This window comes from Oryx dammah, unplaced genomic scaffold, assembly GCF_014754425.2.
Source record: "Oryx dammah isolate SB20612 unplaced genomic scaffold, SCBI_Odam_1.1 HiC_scaffold_17, whole genome shotgun sequence".
In the NCBI taxonomy this organism is placed as follows: Eukaryota; Metazoa; Chordata; class Mammalia; order Artiodactyla; family Bovidae; genus Oryx; species Oryx dammah.
In genome coordinates this window covers 8,412,195-8,428,561 of record NW_024070201.1, presented here as the reverse complement: position 1 = coordinate 8,428,561, position 16,367 = coordinate 8,412,195, and the positions used below count along the sequence as shown (strand labels likewise).

Below are 16,367 nucleotides of genomic sequence, written 5' to 3'. Positions count from 1 at the left end.
TCATGATGGTGTGATCACTCACCTAGAGCCAGACATCCTGGAATGTGAAGTCAAGTGGGCCTTAGGAAGTATCACTACAAACAAAACTAGTGGAGGTGATGGAATTCCAGTTGAGCTTTTTCAAATACTAAAAGATGATGCTGTGGAAGTGTTGCACTCAATATGCCAGCAAATTTGGAAAACTCAGCAGTGGCCACAGGACTGGAAAAGGTCAGTTTTCATTCCAATCCTAAAGAAAGGCAATGCCAAAGAATGCTCAAACTACCTCACAATTGCATTCATCTCACACACTAGTAAAGTAAGGCTCAAAATTCTCCAAGCCAGGCTTTAGAAATACATGAACTGTGAACTTCCAGATGTTCAAGCTAGTTTTAGAAAAGGCAGAAGAACCAGAGATCAAATTGCGAACATCCACTGGATCATGGGAAAAGGCAGAGCGTTCCACAAATACATCTATTTCTGCTTTATTGACTATGCCAAAGCCTTTGACTGTGTAGATCACAATATACTGTGGAAAATTCTTAAAGAGATGAGAATAAAAGGCCACCCGACCTGCCTCTTGAGAAACCTGTATGCAGGTCAGGAAGAAACAGTTAGAACTGGACATGGAACAACAGATGGCTCCAAATAGGAAAAGAAGTATGTTAAGGCTGTATATTGTCACCCTGCTTATTTATCTTATATGCAGACTACATCATGAGAAACGCTGGGATGGAAGAAGCACAAGCTGGAATCAAGATTGCCTGGAGAAATATCAATTACCTCAGATATGCAGATGACACCACCCTTATGGCAGAGAATGAAGAAAAACCAAAGAGCCTCTTGATGAAAGTGAAAGAGGAGAGTGAAAAAGCTGACTTAAAGCTTAACATTCAGAAATCTAAGATCATGGCATCTGGTCCCAACACTTCATGGCAAATAGATCAGGAAACAATGGAAACAGAAGCTGACTTTATTTTCTTGGGTTCCAAAATCACTGCAGATGGTGATTGCAGCCACGAAATTAAAAGATGCTTACTCCTTGGAAGGAAAGTTATGATAAACCTAGACAGCATATTAAAAAACAGAGACATTACTTTGTCAACAAAGGTCCGTCTAGTCAAGGCTATGGTTTTTCCAGTAGTCATGTATGGATGTGAGATTTGGACTATAAAGAAAGGTGAGCACCAAGGAATTGATGCTTTTGAAGTGTAATGTTGAAAACTCTTGAGAGTCCCTTGGGCTGCAAGGAGATACAACCAGTCCATCCTAAAGGAGATCAGTCCTGGGTGTTCATTGGAAGGACTGATGTTGAAACTAAAACTCCAATATTTTGGCCACCTGATGTGAAGAGCTGATTCATTTGAAAAGACCCTGATGTTGGGAAAGATTGAAGGCAACAGGAGAAGGGGATGACAAAGGATGAGATGGTTGGATGGCATCACCGATTGAATGGAAATGAGTTTGGTAAACTCCTAGAGTTGGTGATGGACAGGGAGGCCTGATATGCTGCAGTTCATGGGGTTGCAAAAAGTCAGACATGACTGAGCGACTAAACTGAACTGAACTGAGTGGAAATATTTGTTGAATCAGTAGGTGTCAAAATCAGACAGAGAATTCTCTGGTTAAACATTTCAAAACTTTGTAACATTATTTAGCTTTTACATGAAGTTTTAAGTCCATATTTCCTATCACCAGGATAAAAATAACAACTTTAGAGATTACAAAGAGATATATATTTTATATGTTTTTCAACTTTAGAGTCCGTAGCTTCTCAAGAGAAGATAATTTTCCAACTGAACTTTAGGTCAGTGGAATGAGTTGATCTGGTAGTAAACTAATGGCCATCCTGGGGAGCCCTTGATTGAGAGGGACTGAATTCATGAGAACATGGCTTCTGCTAGGGGCCTTTGTGTCTTATCATTTGCCCAGAGTCCTCACCATGAAAATATAAAGAGACTGTGTCCTTTTTTTCTAAATGGTCTACTTTCAAACAAAATATTTATTTTAGTGAGCCTATGTAACAGCATTGTCATGGGAGTGTAAGAGGGGGACTTTCCAGATCCCTGACCATCTGACACTGAATCATTATAGCTCCATATAAAATTAATAAGATTTCTTCTAAATTAGTGGCATATATATAACATTCAAACATTAGCTACTGTCAAATATTTGTTATCCTATCTCTTATGAATCTATTTTCAGATATCTTGCATAAGTTTGTCATAAAATTCTTTGAAGAGAAAATTTACTCCCTGATTTTTTTAAAATGTCAAAAGAAAAAAAATAAAAATGTCAAAAGATGTTGAAAATATGACTGTCATTAGCAGGCTTAAAAAAAAAAAGTGTTCATTGCATTTATATAACTCTAAAGTAATTTACTCCTCAATATATACCAGAAGTTATTTGCAGCCAGAATTCAGTATGCTAATACATTTATATCCCTAAATAGAGCATTGTAAACCAATACTAGTGTAATGGCTCTAAACTCATTTAAACTTTCATTATGGTGCATTATATTGCATTTAATGTATTTTAAAAGGTAAATCATGCAAGTAATTTTTTAGAGTACTTTAAAAATAATATATTCATAATAATATTTCAAACTTACAAATATATAGAAAGTTATCTGATCGTAACTTTAATGCTCCAAGTTTCTAATAATGATGAGCTTTAGTATAAAATGGGGCTTCCCTAATAGCTCAGCTGGTAAAGAATCTGCCTGCAATGCAGGAGATCCCAGTTCAATTCCTGGGTTGGGAAGATCCCCTGGAGAAGTGATAGGCTATCCACTCCAGTATTCTTGGGCTTCCCTTGTGGCTTAGATGGTAAAGAATCCACCTGCAATACAGAAGACCTGGGTTCAATCCCTGGGTTGGGAAGATCCCCTAGTGAAGAGAAAGGCTACTGACTCCAGTATTCTGGCCTGAAGAGTTCCATGGACTGTATATTATAAAATATGAAAAATATTTTATACTTAGTATAAAATATGAAAAGGTTAATTTTCTTCATTCTGAACCTAGTCTGTCAATTTTATTATCACCACAGTCTATTGTGAAAAAAATAAAAATTAACTCAAATATATTTTGATTTAACAAAAAGAAAGAGGTTATCAGATTGGATTTTTATTGTACATAAAAATTATTTTAAAAATTGCTAATTGTTAAACAGTATTTCAAATTCCCAGCATCACACTTTAGTCTTTCCACATCTCTTCTTTCCTCTCCCTTCTCCATTCCATCTTTTCTTCAGATATTTATTGAGGGACTTAGTTCAGTTCAATTATTCAGTCGTGTCTGACTCTTTGTGACCCCATGGACTGCAGCACACCAGGCTTCCCTGTCCATCACGAATTCCTGGAGCTTGCTCAAACTCATGTCCATCAAGTCAGTGGTGCTATCCAACCATCTCATCCTCTGTCATCCCCTTCTCCTGTCTCTTTCAATATTTCCCAGCATCAGGGTCTTTTCAAATGAGTCAGCTCTTCGCATCAGGTGGCCAAAATATTGGAGTTTCAGTTTCAACATCAGTCCTTCCAATGAACACCCAGGACTGATCTCCTTTAGGATGGACTGGTTGTATCTCCTTGCAGTCCAAGGGACTCTCAAGAGTCTTCTCCAACTCCACAGTTCAAAAGCATCAATTCCTTGGTGCTCAGCTTTCTTTATAGTCCAATTCTCACATAAATACATGATTATTGGAAAAACCATAGCTTTGACTAGATGGACCTTTGTTGGCAAAAGTAATGTCTCTGCATTTTAATATGCTGTTTAGGTTGGTCATAGCTTTCCTTCCAAGGATCAAGCGTCTTTTAATTCCATGGCTGCAGTCACCATCTGCAGTGATTTTGGAGCCCCCCAAAATAAAGTCTCTCACTGTTTCCATTGTTTCCCCATCTATTTGCCATGAAGTGATAGGACCAGATGTCATCATCTTAGCTTTTGAAAGTTGAGATTTAAGCCAGCTTTTTCACTCTCCTCTTTTATTTTCATTAAGAAGCTCTTTAGTTGCTCTTTACTTTCTGCCATAAGTTTTGCATATCTGTCGTTATTGATATTTCTCCCGGCAATCTTGATTCTTGTTTGTGCTACATCCAGCCTGGCATTTTGTGTGACGTACTCTGCATAGAAGCTTAAGGAGCAGGATGACAATATACAAACTTGGCATATTCCTTTCCCAGTGTGGAACAAGTCCATTGTTCCATGTCCATTTCTAACTGTTGCTTCTTGACCTGCATAAAGTTTTCTCAGAGGACAGGTAAGGTAGTCCGATATTCGTATCTCTTTAAGAATTTTCTACAGTTTGTTTGATCAACACAATCAAAGGCTTTAGCATAGTCAATGAAGCAGAAATAGTTGTTTTCCTGAAAATGTCTTCCTTTTTCTATGATCCAACAGATGTTGGCAATTTGAACTCTGGTTCCTCTGCTTTTTCTAAATCCAGCTTCTACATCTGGACGTTCTCAGTTGGTGTACTGCCAAAGCCTCTCTTGGAGAATTTTGAGCATTACTTTTTATTGTGTGAGATGAGTGATTGTGCAGTAGTTTGAACATTCTTTGCATTGTCTTTCTTTGGGGTTTGGAATGAAAACCTACCTTTTCTAGTCCTGCAGCTACTGCTGAGGTTCCCAGCTCTGAGTTTTCCAAGTAACTGGTTGCTAAGGTTACTACTAGGTATTGAGGGCCTAATATATACGAATTATCATGTTGAATATTCAGACAAGTGGAAATTATATAAAAATAACTCTATCCAATGTAACAAGTATAATAATGAGATGTAAAATATGTAATATTTTTAGTGCCAGGCATTTGTTTTTGTAAAAGGTGTGCCTCTTCCTTTGGATTTTTAACACACCTAGGGTTGGAAGCTTATTTTGTTCTCCTACAAACCACTTCCCCTGCCTCTCTCTCACCACTCAGCACAGTACTTTGCACGCATATGCTAGAAATTCAGCAAATGTTTAGTTAAATAGAATATACTTACAATAGTATATAGATATCAAAATATGGAGGCATTCTTTAGAGTAATGATTTTTAAAATAATTTTAAACATTTAAATAATTTCCGCTTATTGTACAGAACTGAAAATCCAAACAAGTATAAAGAATAAAATTTAAATCATTTATAACTTCAACTCCAAGCAATAACTTCCATCTATCCTTTAATGCATTTATTTCAAGTCTTTTCCTATACTCATTTGGCAAATTATTATATTTATATTAACACATCATTTTGCATTCCACTTTTTGTGAACATGTCATAATATAGTACTAATTATTAGGCAGTTTACTGACTGCCTAATTTTCTATTATAAGAGTTTATGATTTAAATATTACATAATTACTGAACAATTAATTATTTATAATAGTTTGTAATTATAACTGATTGCACATCTAAAATCAGTATTGTGGCTATATAAATCATATATGCTATCACTGATTATTTTACTTAGGACTATATTGGGGATGTTAGCCATATGTAAAGAAAAATACTTGAGGATTTATTAATTATATTATAAATTTCATTTTGGTTCCATCTGAAGTTTTTTAAAGAAATATTTATAGTAATTATTACCTCGTATTAAAAGAAATATACCTTTCTTAAGCAAATTAATATAAATATTTTAGTAGAGATTTAATACTCAGAAAGGCAAATCATTTTACATAATTAGCAAATAGCTATTTTGCATAATATCTCCTATCATACCTCACACATAGGTGATTGTTAATGTTTTTTGAAGACATGAATGAATAGGATGGATGAAATGGAACAGGATAAATGGAACAATATGGAAGAACCTAATGAATTATGTTGATAATTATTCCAATATGAATACAATAGCTAAATTTCAAGTCTTTTTTCAAAGCGTGGTAATTATTCTCTTGATAAATTCCCTACCTATGAACAAACTCTCAAATCAAACTATTTTGAAGTCTGTTCCAATGATCAATTGTTTCCCCAAAATTAATGGCTTAAAAAATCCATCCATTACTTGATCTTATAGCTTTGACAGTGGACAGCCACAGCCAGTTTCTTACCAGAGATATCCCGTGCACGGGTGTCTAATGGTGGCGGTAGTGGGGATCATTTGAAGGATTCACTGCATCTGGTGTCTGGGCTGGGGTGGTGGAATAGGGGAGAGTGAGCTGGATCTCCTCCTCTCCGTGGGATTTTCCAAATGACTAATTTGGCCTTCCTGACAGAGTGGTAGCATCAGCTTAACAGGATTTCTAACCAGGCAGCTGGACTACCCCATAAGCATTCCAGGAGATATGGGATGAAGCTGCAAAGCCTCTTATGACTTCTACTCAAAAGTCATGCTGTGTCATTTCTACCATTACCATTTGGGTCAAATATAAGCATTCTTCATTTTATTGCACTTCATTGCTTTTTGGAAATGTGCCTTTTTTTTTTTTTTTTAACAAATTGAAGCTTTATGACAAGCCTGTATTAAAGAAGTCTATTACTGAAATTTTTTTCCAACAGCATTTTCTCACTTCCTGTCTCTGTATCACATTTTGATAATTTTTCCAATATTTCAGGCTTTCTAATTATTGTGATATTTGTTATGGTACTCTGTGATTAATGATCTTTGATGCTACAATTTCAATTGTTTGGGGGCACCATAAGCCACACCCATATAAGAAGACAAGTTTAATTAACAAATGTTGTTTGCATTCTGATTATTCCATGGACCATCTGTTTCCCTATATCTTTCCCTCTCCTTGGGCTTTTTATTCACTGAGGCACAATAATTTTGATATTGGGCCAATTAATAACCCTATAATGCCTGTAAAGTGTTCAAGTGAAAGAAATGGTTGTATGTCTCTCACTTTAAATCAAAAGCCAGAAATGATTAAGCTTAGAGAGAAAGGCATGTCAAAAGTTGAGATAAATTGAAAGCTATGCCTTTTGCATTAGTTAGCCAAATTAGCAAAGGAAAAATTCTTGAAGGAAATAAAATGTGCTGTTCTAGTGAATACAAAGATGACAAGAAAATGAGACAGGCTTATAGTTGATATGAATAAAGTTTTGGGTCTGGATGGAAGATCAAGCCAGCCACAACATTACCTTAAGCTAAAGCCCATCCAGAGCAAAGCCTCACCTCCCTTTAATTTTATGAAGACTGAAGAAAGCTGAAGAAGAAAAGCCTGAGACAGCAGAGGCTGGTTCTGGAGGTTTAAAGAAAGAAGCCATCTTCACAGCATAAAAGTTCAAGGTGAAGCAGTAAGTGCTGATGTGGAAGCTGCAGCCAGTTATCCAGAAGATCTAGGCAAGATAATTACTAAAAATGGCTCCAATAGACAACTGATTTTCATTGTAGTAACAATAGCCTTCTATTGGAAGATGATGCCATCTAGCATTTTTGTAACTAGAGAGGAGAAGTCAATGCATGACTTCAAATTTCGACAGACAAATTGACTCTCTTGTTAGAGGCTAATGAAAGTTGAAGCCAATGTTCATTTACCATTTTGAAAAGCCTAGGACCCTTAAGAATTAGGCTGAATATACTCTGCCTGTGCTCTATAAATGGAACAACAAAACATGAATAACAGCATATCTGTCTACAACATAGTATACTGTATACTTGAAGCCCACTGTTGTGTCTTACCACTCAGAAAAAAATAAACTTTCTCTTCAAGATATCACTGCTCTATGACAATGCATCTGATGACTCAAGATCTCTGATGGAGATGTAGAACAAGATTTATGCTGTTTCAATGCCTGCTACCGCAATATCCATTCTTCAGCCCATGGATAAAGAAGTAATTTTGAATTTCAAGTCTTTTTTTTTTTCAGAAATACATTTCATAAGGCTACAGCTGCCATAGATAGTGATTTCACTGATAGGCAAAATAAACTGAAAATCTTATGGAAAGTATTCATCATCCTAATGCCATGAAGGGCATTTGTGATTCATGGGAAGAGGTCAAAAATATCAACATTAACAGGAATTTGGAAGGAGTTGATTCCAACATTTAGGAATGAAAGAAGGATTTAAGACCTCAGTGGTTGAAGATGTGGTAGAAATAGCAAGATAATTAAAATTAGAAGTGTAGGTTGTAGCTGTTAGTCAAATTCTTGCATTCTCACAATACAATTTTAACAAATGAAGAGTTGCTTCTTATGTAAGTGCTAAGAAAATAATTTCTTGAGATGGAATCTACTCTGAAAAAATGCCATGAAAAATCATTGAAATAGCAACAAAGGAGTGAGAATATTACATAAACTTAATAAGTCAATGACAAGTTTTGAGAGAACTGACTCCAATTTTGAAAGAAATTCTACTATGGGTAAACATCATTGTGATACAGAAAATTCATTCATGAAAGGGAAAGTAAATAGACACAACAAACTTCATTGTTGTCTTATTTTAAGAAATTGCCACAGTCACCCCAACCTTTATCAAGCACCACTTTGATCAGTTGGCAGCCATCAACATTGAGGCAAGACTTTCCACTAGGCAAAAGATTACAACTTATTGAAGAGTCAGATGATGGTTAGCAGTTTTTAGCAATAAAATATGTTTAATGAAGCTTTTTTAGACATAATTTTATTGCATACTTGATAGACTATAGTATAATGTAAACAAGTATTTTTTATGGACTTGGAAAGCAAAAAGTTACATGACTTGCTTTATTGCCATATTAGCTGTATTATGGTGACTTTCCAGGGGGTGCTAGTGGTAAAGAAACAATCTGCCAATGAAGGAGACATAAGAGATGAGGGTTCAATCCCTGGGTCAGGAAGATCACCTGTACGAGGGCATGGCAACCCACACCAGTACTGTTGCCTGGAGAATGCCACGGACAGAGGAGCCTGGAAGGCTACAGTCCTTAGGGTCGCAAAGAGTTGGACATGACTGAAGTGATTTAGGCATGCACACAAGAAAAAAATCCACAGTATCACTAGAGTATGCCTGTAATCAATCACAGGCCAACCCAGATTCAAGGCGGTTTAAAGAACGGGCTTCATGACCTGCATGTGCAAGAGGAAAGAAAGTTTTCTGGTAGCCATCACATACCTGCTGCTGCTGCTGCTAAGTCGCTTCAGTTGTGTCCGACTCTGTGCAGCCCCATAGACGGCAGCCCAACAGGCTCCCCCATCCCTGGGATTCTCCAGACAAGAGCACTGGAGTGGGGTGCCATTTCCTTCTCATACACCTAGGCTGCCACAAAGTCCTAAACACTTTCTTCAGTTAACAGTGAAAGGAAAAAGGATCTCCATAACCCTTGCTTTATGGAACAAATCAGGCTTTAGAAACAAATCTGAATTCAAATCTCTGCTGTGCCATGCATTAGCAGTGATCTGAGTGAGTAACTTCTGACTAGAAGGGATTCTCTGACACCTACTGCCTCATGTAATACCTAACATACAGTGATGTTATTGACTAAGTAACATTTATTCTTAATCAACCAAATGACCTTTAAGAGTCTATCACATCCTCTCTGAAACAGGAATTATAATGACCACTTCACAGTAACATAGAAATAAGTGAACAAGCTAATGTTTGCAAAATAACAGTGAGGATATGGTAGCTATTGTTATTATTATTATAGTTAATATTCTTATCATTATTATATTATTATCATTATAGTCACACCTCAATGTCCCTGTCATACAGTCTAGCAACTTGCTAGACATCTTCAGCAACTGGATCTTATTTATTTTCCACATTTCACATTCATCTACCATTTTAATACTCTGAAAATTGGTTGTACGTCAAGTGAATGGATTCTTCCCTAAGTACTTGACATAATAATTGTATTTTCTTCTTAATTCCCACAATGGCACCCCACTCCAGTACTCTTGCCTGGAGAATCCCATAGATGGAGGAGCCTGATGGGCTGCAGTCCATGGGGTCGCTAAGAATCGACTGAGCGATTCACTTTCACTTTCCACTTTCATGCATTGGAGAAGGAAATGGCAACCTACTCCAGTGTTCTTGTCTGGAGAATCCCAGAGGTGGGGGAGCCTGGTGGGCTCCCATCTGTGGGGTCGCACAGAGTCGGACACGACTAAAGTGACTTAGCAGCAGTAGCAGCAGCAGCCACTTAATTCCAAACAAATACAAACTTTCATCAAAAGTTCCCTACATTGAAATCTCAAATTATGTAATTTTTATCTTTCTATCTTCCCCTCCTGGTAACCTGGCTTCTGAATTTCATTATTTTATTCTTGTCTGTCAGCACCAATCTGGCTTCACTTGACACCCTAGTCCTCCTTGAGGCCATGGTCATTCATACCATTGGCATCTTTGATGATAAGTCGTTATCAAATTTATAAACTAAGCCTGAATTGACCCAGTTAACCACTTTCTCTGGCCCTGATCCTGTCTTTCTAGCCCAAGCTTGATGAGTTGGTCAGTTCTACTTAACAATGGTGCTATTGAGGCAAACTTGAACTCCAGACTACTCCAAATATTTGTATTTCACTCTTCCTTTCTTTCCTCATTTTATCATTGGCCTTATCCAGACATTTCCCATTGTCTTCTAATTCCCAGTCCCACTCTCACCCAACCACCTTCACTTTTTGTGTGTGTGTGTGTGTGTGTGTGTGTGTGTTTTTCCTTCTTTAGTGAAAAAAGGAGACTTTCCAAATGAACTCTCAGCTTCTTGACATTTCAAAAGCTTTCTCTCCATATTCCATTTCTTCCATAGTTTCTCCAGAAGGGGGGAAAAAATGCCACTTCTCATGGTTATTCTCTACATGTCTGCTCATAATCCCAATATTTGTTACCTTCTTGATGGAATAGTCCTTGTCTTCTAAGTCTGTGGTCTCCACTATCCACTGCTGTTTCTCACTCTTGATAAAAATGCTCATTTCTCATTTCCTAAGAATGTCACCTGTACGATGACCCTTTTAAACACTTTGTCCCTTCATTATTGAAAATTTCTACTCAGAGGACTTTACTGTCTCCATCTATTTAGCACTCCACCATTTCTTAGCTATTTACAATCTAGGTCAGCACTTACTGCTCAGATTTCATAATAACCAAGTCCAGAGAGCAACTTGCTAAACAAGGACTAAATCAGAAAATAACCTAAAATATTTACAGGTGGGATGTTTTTAATTGAAAATAAAAGATCCTTAAAGCTTTGATTGTTCATATTAGGGAATAGAAAAGAATTAAGAAGAAAACTGACATTTGTGCTTAGCCACTAAAATATGAATACTATACATATTTTTAATGTTATTAGAAATCACTATTTTAGAAGAGTAACACAAGGATATACATCTCATGTCAGATCATGGTTGTTTCTTGAAGTTAACTCTAACGCATTTCAATTGATAAACAAAATTCTATACCATACCAATTTTTTATGATCAAAAGGGGAATCATATTCTCTGATTAATCATCTTCTCACATTCACCAAAAAAAAAAAAAATCATTATCATCATCATCATCTAATCACACCTTTCTTTTAACTTCTCACATTTCTCCATGCCTCACTTCTAGGATATATCCTTGCTTGGTCTGAACTCTCAATATTTAAGAGCCTTTCATTTTTCCCCTGTTAGAGTTTAAGCTCCTTGGTAAGTACATTCACACTATTTGTACACTGTAGGTTGGCTGAAAATTAGGCCCTGTAACTTTGTGGTAATGATGGAGTCATTTCTGTTTCTAGTAGCATTGCCTCTTACTCTGTCACTGCCTCTGTAAGCTGTGGTTGATTTCAGCAGTCATAGTAGCTATTGACATTCAAGTTCTTACATTCGTTTTTAATTACTTTTTTGCATGTCTATAAAAAATGTTAACTGGTGGTTGTATCCAAGGACAAAGTATTATGAAAAAAATCTATAATTAAATTATCCTCAGAAATCATGGAAATCAACTTGCATCCCATCTCTTTTACTGGCAACGGTCATCACTAAATATGTATTTCATTAAAATGCTTTACTAGTTTGATTGGGTCCTTATTGGAAATACAATATCTCATGGCTCCTCATCATGGCTTGACCTTAACTTTTTCCCTTCTCTTTTGCCCATAGGTCCCCCAGGCCCACCAGGGATAGTGATTGTGGAGGAAATCACCGAAAGCACAGCCACACTCTCCTGGAGTCCAGCCGCTGACAACCACAGCCCTATCTCTTCCTACAACCTTCAGGCTCGTAGCCCCTTCTCCCTGGGCTGGCAAACGGTAAAAACAGGTAAGAGGCTCTAAGACAACATCAGACACAGACAGAGCAGCTTCCAATGTCATGAGCCATATTTGCTAACAATCCCAGCAGGATTATTTTGGATTGGGGAAATTTTATTATTTATGACAATATTACACTAGAGAAGGACACGGCAACCCACTCTAGTATTCTTGCCTGGAGAATCCCACAGACAGAGGAGCCTGGTGGACTACAGTCCTAGGTCGCCAAGAGTTGGACACGACTGAAGCCACTTTGCATGCAGGCACGCATGACAATCTTAACCATTGTTTGCTTCTTTTTAGAAAGCCACTTTGTTTTCTTCTCCTTGTTTCCCAAGGAAGGACCACATTATTTATTTTTCTTTGTTTATTGAAGCAACGTTAAACTCATGTAAAAGCTGCAAAAAATAATTCAAAGATTTTCTGTGGGCCCATCTCTCAATTTCCCCAAGTTATTCTACCTAACAATGGTACAACAATCAAATCAGGAAACTGACATTGATACAATGCTATAAACCACAGATCATATTCAAATTTCACCAGGTTTTATGTACAATTTTTTTTAGTGAATAGTTTCATAAAATTATATGAAGTTATATTATATAGATTCAAACCTCCACCAAGACAGTCAGATGCAGAACTGCTCCATTACTCCAGTTCCTTGCTCTATGCCTTTAGAGTCACATACCCATTTTATTTATAAAAATAAAATCTAACATAAAATTACATTATTTAAAATAATATAGCATTTTAATGCTTACTTCTAAGTTTATTTGCATTATAATTGCATTATTTTAAAAATAATTTTCCGCTGATGGCTTTCTTTTCATGTTATAAATAAACTTCCTTTCCCTCTCTAAATGTGGCTATCTGCAGGGATATGTGAAATTACACTCACTTGATAGTTATTACCTATTTAACATGTTGATATTTGAAAAGCAAGCAGTATCTATAAAATGTAATCTTCAGAAGCAGTTGTCCATACTGAGAATGGATTTGTGACTTTATTTTCTATCTAAATATAAAACTGATTTACCTACATAGAAGTGAAATATAAAATCAATAAAATATCTCAGTGCAGTAACCGTAAAACTCCATTAATCTGAATGTTATAGAAGTAAAGTGGTCCATTTCATTGCTTAAATTAAATTTGAGCAGAAACTTGTTTGTGTTATGTTGAGGTCCTTTAATGGACTGGAACCTGGTGGTCCAGAGTCGACGATAAGAAAGTAAAGGAGAGAAAGAGGCTGATATTCCTTGGTTTACAGAGAAAGCCAATAAAGCCCCTGCATGGGGCTTGCTCTGTTCACAAAGGCCTCAGGTGCCCTCTTGATGGGGTGAGGGCACAGAGCACCTTCTCTAGAGGATCTTAGAAGCCTGGGCAGGAAAGTGAACTCAGAGAGCCTCTGCGCTCCAGGGGATCAGCCTGAAAAAGAAAAGGAGAGAGAGAAAGAGAGAGAGAGAGAGAGACACGGGGACCAGAGCTCTGATGGAGCTAAGGTGTTTTAATCACCATGGTGTGGGCATATATACTGTCTTACAAGGTAGTTATTCTCAGCAAAGATAAAGATTAAAATTCCAGACTTACAAAACATAGGCGATCCTTATTAAAGAGAGAGAGAGTTGTAAACAATAACTTTTGCCATATGGTTCACAAGAAGGAAGAGGGTACTTATCACTGTATAGAAAACCTAATGAAGGAAATGCCTGGATTCTTCAGCCCTCCCGGAAAGGCTTGCCTCTCCTCTTAATTCCTGAGTATTCAGGAATTAATAAGGAGCAGAGAATTCCTGACAGATCCAAAACAGCACACAGGAAGCCTCCTGTTAAACGCTTCCTGACAGTGTTAAACTTGTAATCTAGGGGCAAAAGTACATTCATCTAAATGCAAAATGTCAATATGATTCAAGTTTTTCTTGATATTAGGTTCCTATAGTAATTCATAAAATTCAGTATAATTATCATTATAGTGTACTATACATGTGCACAAATTTGTTTTATAATATAAATAATGTATAAAATTGTGGGTATCAGCCTCATTCCTGGTTCCATTTTAATACTGAGATGCAAATGTAAAGCCAAGAAATTGAGGAAATCTCTATGTTTGGTAGATGATTCTGGAAAGGATGCAAATTCAGACCGCGTGAACAGGTTTATACAAGAATTCTTATAGCCTTCATTTATAGGATGCTCCCAAGTCATCCTAAGTGTGAGAGCCCTAGCATTTTGGTCTGCTGTTGGGAAATGGATTCACCTTCAAATCTTGTGTTGTGTGTTCATCAAGCTCACTCTCTTGCCTGTGGCTGTGCTTTCTGCCCACCCTCACCACAGTGCCTAAAATACTTGCTTCCTGGGACATTTCCCTTGTGGTACATGGCACTATGTACATGTGTTTCCTTGCTCATCCCATACCCATGTTCTTGTGCTTCTTAACACATGGTACAACTATCCCGGATATCTCATCTTCCATAGTTTCTTAGTTACTCGTATTCCTTGATTTCTTACATACCTTTATTCAACTGTTTGTACTTTTTGTTGTTTGATAGATAGACAGAGGGCTTCCCAGGTGGTGCTAGGGGTAAAGAATCTACCTGCCAATGAAGAAGATGTAAGAGATGTAGGTGTGATCCCTGGGACAGGAAGATGCCCCGGAGAAAGAAATGGCAACCCACTCCAGTATTCTTTCCAGAAAAATCCCAAGGACAGAAGAGCCTGGAGGGCTACAGTCCATGGGATTACCAAGGGTTGGACACAAGTGAGCATCTGAGCACAGCACAACACACAGATAGACAGATAATGATAGATAGTGGATATATAGATATGTGTATATATTATGTATATATATATACATATGTAAATATATAAACTTTGAATTTGGAGGCATAAACGAAGGAAAAACAATGGAGTGGTGTGTATTTCTGTACGTGTAGAGGGTTTAATTGTTTTGATTAAATGCTATTTGGGGTTTGTTTACTTATTTTAGAAGTCCCTGATGTAAAATGGCATTCTTATCTAATTAATTTGAACATTGGAAATATATTTGAATTGTTGCTGTTTTAGTCATTAAATCATATTTGACTCTTTGCAACCCTGTGGACTACAGCCCACCAGGCTCTTCTCTCCATGAGATGTCTCAGGCAAGAATACTGGAGTGGGTTGCCATTATCTTCTCTAGGGGATCTTCCCAAACCAGAGATCATCTCCTGCACTGAGAGGTGGATTCTTTTCCACTGAGCCACCAGGGAAAGCCCTATATTTGAATAGAGAGCTCTTTTTCAAATCAGTTCAGTAAATGCAGGAGAGGGTGCAGAGACAAGGGAACCCTCTTACCCTGTTGGTGGGAATGCAAACTAGTACAGCCACTATGGAGAATGGTATGGAGATTCCTTAAAAAGCTGGAAATAGAACTGCCATATGACCCAGCAATCCCCCTGCTGGGCACACACACCAAGGAAACCAGAATTGAAAGAGACACATGTCCCCAATGTACATCACAGCACTGTTTACAAGAGCTAGGACATGGAAGCAACCTAGATGTCCATCGGCAGATGAATGGATAAGAAACCTGTGGTAAAAATACACAATGGAGTATTACTCAGCCACTAAAAAGAATACATTTGAATCAGTTCTAATGAGGCAGATGAAACTGGAGCCTATTACACAGAGCAAAGTAAGTCAGAAAGAAAAACACCAATACAGTATATTAACATATACATATGGAATTTAGAAAGATGGTGGTAATGATGACCCTATATAAAAGACAGCAAAAGAGACACAGATATAAAGAACAGACTGTTGGACTCTGTGGGAGAACGTGAGGGTGGGATGATTTGAAAGAACAACATTGAAACATGTATAATGCCATATGTGAAATAGATGACCAGTCAAAGTTCGATGCATGAAACAGGATACTCAAAGACAGTGCACTGAGATGACCCTGAGAGATGGGATGGGGAGGGAAGTGGGAGGGAGTGTCAGATGGGAAACACTTGTACACCCATGGCTGATTCATGTGAATGTATGACAAAAACCACCACAATATTGTAAAGTAACTAACCTCCAATTAAAATAATTTAAAAATAAATAAAATAAAAGGCAACACTAAAAAAAATAAAGAAGTAAAATCAGTTCAGTAAGTGCTTTAAAAAAATCGAGTTGTACTGTATTTGTAAGTAAACATATATTTTTCAAAAGTGTATACCTATAAAGGATTGATTTTATTTGCCCTTGATAGTAATATCAAATC

General features: G+C 37.0%; 1 protein-coding gene across 1 annotated transcript in view; it reads left to right on the top strand.

Moving 5' to 3' along the window:
* CNTN5 (contactin 5) overlaps nucleotides 1-16,367 on the top strand; it is a 650,920-nt gene that overhangs the window by 526,003 nt on the left and 108,550 nt on the right. Inside the window, exon 14 of the mRNA XM_040257782.1 lies at nucleotides 11,973-12,131. Within this exon, the coding sequence (XP_040113716.1) occupies nucleotides 11,973-12,131 (159 nt within the window). The remainder of the gene's footprint in view (nucleotides 1-11,972; nucleotides 12,132-16,367) is intronic.